Raw genomic sequence first — 10,077 nt, forward strand, 5'->3', positions numbered from 1 at the left:
CTTCTGTAAGTCTTTAGGTAAATATATTTTCATATATCTTCAGTAAATACCTAAAATTGGAATTATGAGGTAACAGGGTGTTGTGTGCTTAGTTTTATAACAAACCGCCAAACCTCTTCCAAAAAGATTGCTTCATCTTACACTCCTACCAACAATAAGAGCTCTGACTGATTTCTATTTATGCCCAGATTTGATGTCATCAACCTTTCTAACCATTCTTGTGGGTCTGTAGTAGGATCTTTAGATTTGATACACTATGGTCTCATTATCATTGAGTTCAAGTTATGTTCAAATTTCCCTTGTGATTTCTTCTTGGACCCATGATTTACTTAGAAGGATGTTATTTAATTTCCCAACACTTGGATTTATCTGGTTATCTGGTTGTTACAGATTTAATTCTGTAATAGAGAAAACAATGCATGATTTGAATCTTTATTTATATTTAAGACTTGTTTTATGACCCAGTATGTTCTCTCTTGGAGAAGTACCATATGCACTTGAAGAGAACGCACATGCAGTTTGGGGGAGTACTGTTCCATTTATAACTTAGTTAAGTCAAGGTAGTTGATCATGTTCAGATCTTCAATTTCTTTACTGATTTTTCTTTTCTAATTCCGTAAGTGCTGAAAGAAATAGTTAAAATCTCCTGCTTGTTTGCAGATTTGTCTTTTTGTTAATTTTTGTTTCATGTCATTTGAAGATAACACAAATTTATGACTGATACAAATTCCTGATGAATTGACCTTTTATCATTATGCAATGCTTTTTTTTTAATGCAATGCTTTTTATCTCCAGTAATTCCCTTTGTTAAAATTGACATGATCTAATATTACCTGCTATCAAGAAACGCTGGTACTAAATTCTGACAGTCTTCTCAGAGTTTCCATTTCCATTTATTTACTCACAACCTGTGCCTTTATATTTAGACTGCATCCATCCAATTAGCATATAGCCAAATCTTTGGATTTTAAACGCACTTTGACTTGTGTTTGAGGGGCATTTTTAAACACAAACATTACATTTAGATGACATACAATTATAAATGTGGTTACATTTGTTCTCCTGCTTTATTATTTGGGTTTTTTTTTTTTTTCAACTGCTTTGCTTTTTTGTTTTTCTCTGTTCTTCCTTCCCTGTGGCCTTTTGGATGAACTGTATTATTTCTTGAATGCCATTCTAATGCATGATTAGCTGAAAGACTATTATCACTCCAGAATTATTTACTTATTTATTTTTAGTAGTTGCCTTCTTAGTACTATACCACTTAGATATTCTGATTCAATGGCTTAGAGGTCAGAAGCCCATACACTGTATTGCAGATGGTCTATGCACATGGCGAAGTTCATAGGGATATTTTGTTTTGGTCCTAAGGGCCATTTTTAAATTCTGAACAGACCTAAGAGTCATTTTTAAATTCTGAATAATTCCTCATCCCTAGGACTGCAGTCCACATGTCATCTCTGAAAAGTCCTTATAGGGGACATCTAAGGGAATCCTCTCTTTATCCCACCATCTTTTTTTTTTCCCCTCTCTCTCTCTCTTCACAACACCCCCCTTTTATTTGCTATGTAGCATTATACAAACTCTCTCTCCTTCCACTGCAAATTCCAACAATAAGCTCCACGAGGGTCTTACACAGTGCTTAATAAATAATTACCTACAGGCTTTCAAATAATTATTCAAGGAATGAGTCACTCTAAAAATCACAAGCTCACCTGTTACCACCAAATATCTGAGTTCATAATAGTCTCACCAAAGCATAGTCAGATAACATACACATATATACATTATAACCCTTTCTCCAAACCAAACCTAGGGTATACCTACTGAAGGATTCAATTCTAGATATAGTCCCAAGACTGATACCACAAGAGGGCCAGGTCTAGGGGTTGGAAACTATTCCGAGCGAGGTCGATCATAACGTGATTGTGTTGCTCGTAAACTTCATTTTGATCCGTAAAATTAAATACATATAAAAAGGATGGATAGTCAGGAGGTATGAGAACAAGATGAACTGCTGAAAACAGAAGCATATCAGAAATCATCCGATCAAATGGAATCCAATTAGCAGAGATTTACCCAGCTCGTTTCTAATAGAGCAGGCACGGCGCAAGGCCGCAGGTGGTCTTGCTATGTGAATGTGAATAGGGTGATATCTGGCTGGTGGAGCTCCGAGGATTTAGGGAACAAAACCGTAGACTCCACACACTCACGCTGCAGAAGAAAAACAAACCCTACACGCGAGCACGTCATCAAGCGCCGCAGCCTACATCTTCGGGGATGCGTGTCCGAGCTGTACTTCAAAATGCGCCTGCGCACCGAGTCTCCGCGTAAAGGACCAATAAACGGAAGGGTGGGCGGGCTAGAGGGCAGAGACTCGGCTTCCGGTTCCGGTGGCCGAGGGTCAGTCAGCTTTTGTGCTACGTGTCGCTGGCGTGTGAGGTGGTGTTGGCTGACAGGTGAGCCTGTGTCTCCTTGTGGGCTTGGGCTGAAGCCTTTGTGACAAGCGGCGGCAGCGGGCGTGGGCGAGGCGGCGGGTGTCGCCGGGAGGCTCTTAGGGGCTGGCGGTAAGAAGGGCTGCTTGCTCAGGTCGGAGACCGAGGTCCGGCGCTTTCCGCTGCCCGCACACTTCCTAGTTCGGCTTCTGTGGAAGCAAAGCCCCAAGGTGGCGGCCTCCCCAGGGCGCGAAGGAGAGTGGCTCTGATGGCCCCTGGTCCTTCAGCGCTTAAAGACCTGGCCCAGGCTTTGGCTTCTTGGCTGTTTGCGCACGGCCGCCTTTGTGTGCCACTCGTACTCTGTTGGGGGCCGCCGGTGTGTTCTGTGCTCCAGCCAGAGTAGATGGCTGCGGCCGGAGTTCCCTGCGGGCTTGGCTTTGGGGATTTGTGCGTACCGTCCAGTCTCGGAAGAGCTACAGTCAGCCCTGGCCCTCCCACTTCTGTGGGCTACACTGGGAGGATTGGTCTAGACTAGATCGAGGGATCGTAGTGTGTCCCTAGATCCCCTCCCCTGGAAGTGAGTGCCGGGTTTGTGCATTGTGAGCGCCCCGCCCCGGCCCCGAAGAAAGACCCCTTAGCCTCTTTCAGGACAGCGATAAAGTTTAAGCCCACTGGGCTTGAAGAAAAAGCTTAAGTGAAATACTAAGAAAACAAGCGTAAGTATGTTTATAAAAATAATGTCAGTTTAGGCTTGGAATCTGTACTTTTTTGTTTTATTTTATAAGATGGAATCGACTCGTCTCAGACATGAATTCGTGGCTGCTCTCCTCTACATTTTGGTGTAACTGAGCAAGTACTTACTTTGTGATAAGGGAGATACCAGTGAGTATTTTTTACTTTTCTGTTTTGTTGAAATAGGCATCATGGATCAGGTAATGCAGTTCGTGGAGCCGAGTCGGCAGTTCGTGAAGGACTCAATCCGGCTGGTGAAAAGGTGCACTAAACCTGACAGAAAAGGTAACAGCTTTAAAATGGGAGGAAAGATTAACTCTTTGCATTTTCTAGGTCTTTTCTTTGATTGGTATCTTGCAGTTTAATAACTGTTGCATTATTTTTATCTTACTGCTTTTTAATACTGTCATTTCTTCCTAAATTTTATGCACTTTTTTACACTTTACAGATTTCTCTGTTTTATGCATTTTCATATAGTGAAAGGTGATTACAGTCTTCATTCCCATGTTAGGTTTGCCTTAGTCAGAGTTAATGACTTTGGAGTTTTTAGTATCTTCCACATTTCCACTCCAGAAACTCTTGTGGAGTCCTCCCCGGGCTGCCACTGCCGCCTTCCCACTTCTTCCCCTAAACAAAACCTTAACATGAAATCAGTAGTACAGTTGTTGCCGACCTTGGAAGTTAAATTCTTAGCTATCGTAATTTACCTGTTAAAAGGTGTGCCCGAATTTGTTTACCTTTCTTCATTTGAGTGCCGCCTGAAGTTAGGAGCTGGGAATGCAGTAGAGAATACATTAGGTTATAGTGTGTATGTAGTGTAACACAGAAAACATGTGACAGAATCGTCCTTGCTCTGAAGGAGTTTAGAATCTTTGAGGGAAGACGGTCATGAATGGCAGTTATCACTTTAATTCCAGCTGTGGTAATTCCTTTAGAGGAGAAATAGGAGTTTGGACAGGACATAACGGGACTAACCAAGTCGGGGGCGGGGGGCTTCCCGGAGGAAATAACATTAAATGGATGCATTACCAAGGTCTGAAACTTGAACGTAGGGTTGTGCCCAGCCCAGTTTGTTTTCTCAGGCTTTATTTCTGGTTTCATTATGTTATCAAAGACAACAGATGTATTGTTTATTTAAAAAAAAAAAAAAAATCATGTTCTGTGTTTCTGTAATTAATACTTTTAACAGTATAACAACTTTATTTAACAGTATAACAACTTTTAAAACATACTGTGTATTTCTTTTATTCATGGTTTTTGTTTTGTTTTTTTGGTATTCTGTTCATTTGCTACCAAGATAGACTATTTTGCTGCCTGTTGATGGATTCACTAGCATGGGCAGCCACTTTATTTCTGTGTCCTTAAATATCAATGAAATATGAAAATTTAAAGATCTGTCAAGCAATTTATTTCTTAATACCATGCTTTGTTTCATTTAAAATGATAGATTTACTATCAGGAGAAATGTATAGCACTAAGTTTATTTATGTCACTGTTAGTTTTCTCTCCTATACTTGCAATGACAGTGCAAAAAATAATCTAAGTTTTGTGTTTTTAAATCCAGAATTCCAGAAGATTGCCATGGCAACAGCAATAGGATTTGCTATAATGGGATTCATTGGCTTTTTTGTGAAATTGATCCATATCCCTATTAATAACATCATTGTGTAAGTAAACTTTTTGAAATAGACAATATCTAGGATAGAACACAAATTGAAGGGCACCTGGGTGACTCAGTTGGTTAAGTGTCTGACTCTTAATTTTGGCTTCGGTCATAATCCAGGGTTGTGAGATTGAGCTCTGCATCAGGCTCTTCTTGGGGGGTCTGCTGGAGATTCGTTGGCCCTCTGTCCCTCCTCCATTCACATGCACTTGCTTGTGCGCTCTCTCCCTCTCAAATAAGTCTTTAAAAAGAACTGGAATCGTTTGAGTTGACAGCCTGCTGTTTTGTTGATATATAGAGATGTCTTTTGAATTTTTAATGCTGCTAGAGCCTACTGGTACTTTTTGAGTACCTGATAGTTAGGAGTGCTTTTATATGTTCTGGAGTCTTTATAGCAACTCTGAAATAGGCACAGTTTTCTTTAATAAATAAAATTTTAAAGGGTCAAGGAAGTGGGTTAAAAGCCCTCAATATGTGGTAAAGCAAGTGATAGAGCCAGTAGTCAAATTTAAATCTTCTTTATGCTATATAGTAACTTGTTGGTTTTTAAGGTGCAGAAGAAATGCTCCCTGTCTGAAAATCACTACCTTGATAGAGTCCAGACTAGACCAGATCTTGTAGGTTCAGATCCTCTTTTCTTTTTACTTAATAGATGTCATGAACTTGGGCAAGGTACTTAGCTTCTCTGTGCCCAGTTTATTCCATAAGGTTAAGAGCTCTTACTTGGATTATAGGAAAAACTAATGACTTAAGTCGTGTAAAACCCTAAAAAAGAATTTGGATAAGAGTGGAAATGGAAGTTGTTGTAACTGTCATGAACCACTGTACTAATGGAGGGTTTCTTAACTTCTAGTGTATTAGAGAGGAGAAGAAAACATCGAGAAGCACTGAGATCACTTTATTCTTTTCTAAAAGCTTTTCTTTTCCAATTGATTATAAGTTATGAAGAAACCTAATGGCAGTGAGCAATTAGAATAGTTCATGTTTAGGCATTTTATTTATTTATTTATCCTTAAAGATTTTACTTGTCAGAGAGCACACACAAGCAGGGGGAGCAGCAGGCAGAGGGTGAAGCAGGACCCTGGGATCATGACCTGAGCCACCCAGGCATCCCAGTTCGAGGCATTTCAGTTTGATGTAAAGACTTAACTATGAGTTGCAATACTTACTTGTTCTTGGATTCTTGTATTTATTTAATCTGAGCTTTATCTGTCATTTAGAGGTAGTGATACCTATTAGGCTTATTCAAGGGGATAGAGAGGTTTGGAACAGTTACTTAGAAATGTTTTGTAGGGGTGCCTGGGTGGCTCAGTCAGTTAAGCGGCTGTCTTCGGCCCGGGTCATGATCCCGGGGTCCTGGGATTGAGTCCCTCATCGGGCTCCTCTGCTCAGCGGGGAGTCTGCTTCTCCCTCTCCCTCTGCTGCTCTGCCTACTTGTGCTCTATCTCTCTAATAAGTAAAATCTAAGGGAAAAAAAATGCTTTGTATACTATAAATTTTTTAAGTCCTAGATGCTTTACTCTAGATACTGGTGGAATTTGTCTTCTAAATGACAAGTGACTGACTGATACTATCAGATGGATTGTTTAAGTAGGTTGTTGTAGTTATTAAGCGGAAGTTATTAAACAGAAGTGCTACAAAGAGAGACTTTAGGGTCAGTGAAAATTAGACCTGGAAAGGATCAGGTCTCAATCTACTCCATCACTTCAGAAATCTCTGCGATATTACTGGTGAGGAATACCCACGCTAGAATGCTGGAATCATGCAGAGAATACTCAAGAAGAAACACTCTGCATCCCTGGGCTCTACTTAACCTCATCAGTAAGCAGAAGGGGTGGCGTGGGTTTCTGTGAAGTCCCTTTTCCACAGAGCTCAGTGCCTCCTGCTTCCCATGCCAGCGTCAGACAGGTTTAAGTGATACAGTTACTGTTTTCAATTGATGTGGAACTTGTTTCCTGTAAACATCCCTCATTTTTCTTAGTTTTACCCTTTGGAATAACAACTGTCTGGTCTTTCAGTATTTTGTTATATGAGTGCTTTTTACATTTTTTCCCCAGCCTTCACTTAAAACTGTCTCTTTAACTCTGTCTTGCCAGACGTTACTGTCTGCCTTGCATCCTTGATAGGGCCTGTCTTTCACCTTAGATTACGAGCTCTGAGGGAATCCTGTTGTAGATATTTACATACACACACATTCAAAATGTTAATATATGTAAATGCATATGTGTGTGTATGTATTCTCTAGTGTGTGTGTATCCAGCAGAACCTAGTCCAGCGTACTCTCCTGTACCCATGAAAAGCAGTGAATAAGTGTTTGTTGAATTAAGTGAACAGCGTACCGTTCTTTATCTTTTTCTAATGGTCATGGTGGTAATAATGATCTCTAACCTTTATGGGGCAAGTGTGCCAGGGACTGTTCCTGCTTTGGTCAACTCCTTTAATCCTCACGACACTTCTGTGAGCCTGCTGCTATTTTCATTTTATAGATGAAGAAACTGAGGCATGAAAAGTAGGTACCTAAGTTGCTTGGCTGGTAAGTGGTAAAGCAGCGTATAAAACCCAGACCGGCTTAAATAAAATATTTTTAAAAATAAATAAAAATAAAGACATAAAACCCAGCCTGACTGACTCAGGAGCCTATATTTTTAACCCTTATTAAGAGCTGGCTCTCCGTTGAACATTCGTATTCTGAGTCACATTCCTTCCTTCATGCTCCAGTTCGCATTTCATCAGTCCTTTTAAAATCCAGTATTTCGGATTGAATGCCTGCTACAGATGTTTTCTTGCTCTTGGCTAAAATCCTCAGACAGTTTCTCACAAATAACTGCTACAATAAATTTCCTTTATCCTGGGTTTAAACAGTTGGGATGTTTTGTTTTAAGTTTAAGAATGGAACATTATCCTTGTTAAATTCCTTTTTCCTAGATTCCCTTAGGGAAGATTTTTGAGTTTTTATTCTATCCAACATGGTTATTTATCCTAGTTTTGTACCAGAGAATCTTTTATTTCGTTATCTGAGTTGTGGCCTAAAGTACTGTTTAGGACAGACACTCTTAGTGCGCACCCTTTTGGGTTGAGATCAGTTGGGTTGTTCCCAAGAAGGTTTTGAAACAAGTATTCAGTTTCCTTTCTCTTAATTGTTTCCATGGCAAACACACAATATCTTTTACCATTACCCGTCAGAGATCGTACGTACCCTGGCTGGTAGAGCTTGCCACTTGGTCTCAGGGGTGGTGAGTTCAAGCCGCATACTGGGTGTGGAGCCTACTTTAAAAAAGTTATTAAACGATACTGAAATGTATATCTCAGCAGACTGTTACAATGTTTAAGCTTTTGAAATTTAGAAGTTCTTTTGTAGAAAAGGTGATTTTTGTTTTCATTATGATCAAACCCCTGTTTTTTAGTGATCGTAGTTGGGAATGGTTGAGCTAGTTTTAGTCTTTATTTTCAGCCGGTTGATTGTATATCAAATTGAAAAACTTAATCAACTAACTGCCCTATATGTAATTCATATTTTCCATCCTGTGTAGAAAGAGAAGACTTAAGTAAGACTTACTAAATAAGACCATAAAACACATTACCCAAAGAGGATTCAGAGTTTTTAAGATAAGCCTATCAGAAGCCACATCATCTCTAAGGATCTTTCCCATTCTGAGATTTCAAAGTACAGTTTCTTCTCCTTTATGCTCTCTTGGGGTTCTCAAATAACTGATTTTAGTTCCATAAAATTATAGATACTGTATTTCAAATAATTATTGTTATTAAAATGTTCTATACACTGAGATGGACCATTTTTCTTTCTTTTGCAGTGGCGGCTGAACACCTTTTTAGGAGACTTTTTCCATCTTGGGAATTGGTGAATAAGTGAGGATTTGAGAAGCTCATGGAGTAAAAATTTGCCTATATGTTTTGTGTTTTTCTTTCATTTTTGTCTTCCAGGGTGTTTTGTATTTGTAAATTAAAACAGTTTCAAAATAAACAAACGTAACTTTTTCCATCATAGATATTTAACAAATTTGATAGGATATCATGGGTTATTTCTCCCTCCTTCCTTTCTTAGTCTCCTTCCTTCTGTCCTTCGTATTTTGCTTTATAGGAGAAATTAAAATGAAATACTGCACTTTCTGAGCGCCCCTCTCTCATAAACAGTTTCGTATCATGGGAAAAGAAACAGAGCAAGTAAGGTTGGTAAAGGTAAGGAAAGAGTTTGCGGGCGGGGTAGGAGTTTTGTCTGAACAAGCGGGCGGAGCTCCTGTAGATGTTTAGGTGCTTCCTGAAGTAAAGGCTAAAACTTCAGAGTGAGAGAGCAAGAACATGAGCGTTCTGAATTATGTGAAGAATTCACTGATGATTGAATGTGAGATGAAAAATGGCCTTCTTTTCCCTTAAAAAAAAAAAAAAAGTAATAAACAGGAGAGAGAGTTTATTCCCCTTTGGCAGGGTGGGGTGGTGATTTAGTCTGTTTATTCAGTGTTTAATTACTGAACTTTATGTCCAGAGTTCCAGTGTGTTTATAATAAATTGGTCAGCAACACTGAGAATTGTTGACCCCATGTATCCCACATCTGAAAATAATATAACTGTGTCTGAAGAATGTCCTGATTCTTCATGAATAAGGTAGTCTGGAGTCTAACTGGTACGGTTGGGAAGTGTTCCTCAGTTTTGGAATCCAGTGCAGAGAGCAAAGTCTGTTCTCATAGTGACAGTAACTGATTCTCTGCCTGTTTTTGAAATGCTAAGTACTTCAGTTTTAAATGAATGGTGGTCTTCAAGGAAATAAAAATATAGCCTTGGAACTTTAATCATAGGACGTCCATGTGGCCATATTTTATAGATACTAAGCTCCTTAAAGGCAAAAACGTGTGTTTGTGTGGACATGTGTGTAAACACATGTATGTGTATGTTTGCACAGATGCATAGATATGTACATAACACACGTGCACATACACGCATACAAATTATGATAGAAATTATTCTAAAATGTAGACTTCCTTTGCCTCTGGCAAATGTGTTTATCTTCTTAGATAATTCTAGACACAAGTATTTTCTTAATATAAGGTAATTATGAGTCCCTATTTATAGCATGTATTTTGGCTGCTCATTTTTTATTTTGCTGATTCGCTGGTTCTTGACGCATGGGTAGGTAAGGTATTACATATTTTATATTTATACATATAAAATGAGGGCTGACCAATAGCTGGTGATAGGCCAGAGGAACCTTCTCACACTTAATTGACTCTTAGGTAG

The 10,077-nt window shown here is 39.2% G+C and overlaps 1 protein-coding gene across 2 annotated transcripts; it reads left to right on the plus strand.

Annotated features, from left to right (window-relative positions):
- Positions 1 to 2,349: 2,349 nt before the first annotated feature.
- Positions 2,350 to 8,832, plus strand: SEC61G (SEC61 translocon subunit gamma). 2 transcript variants are annotated; one of them, XM_047695433.1, is made up of 4 exons: positions 2,350 to 2,459; positions 3,354 to 3,452; positions 4,732 to 4,834; positions 8,640 to 8,832. In XM_047695433.1, the coding sequence occupies exons 2-4, from the start codon at positions 3,359 to 3,361 to the stop codon at positions 8,647 to 8,649; spliced, it is 207 nt and encodes a 68-aa protein (XP_047551389.1). In that variant the 5' UTR covers positions 2,350 to 2,459; positions 3,354 to 3,358; the 3' UTR covers positions 8,650 to 8,832. The 2 variants fall into 2 exon arrangements, with proteins under 2 accessions (XP_047551389.1, XP_047551391.1); XM_047695435.1 differs by having other exon boundaries at positions 2,456 to 2,567.
- The last annotated feature ends 1,245 nt before the right edge of the window (positions 8,833 to 10,077 follow it).

This window comes from Lutra lutra, chromosome 11 (assembly GCF_902655055.1).
Source record: "Lutra lutra chromosome 11, mLutLut1.2, whole genome shotgun sequence".
NCBI classification, from domain to species: Eukaryota; Metazoa; Chordata; class Mammalia; order Carnivora; family Mustelidae; genus Lutra; species Lutra lutra.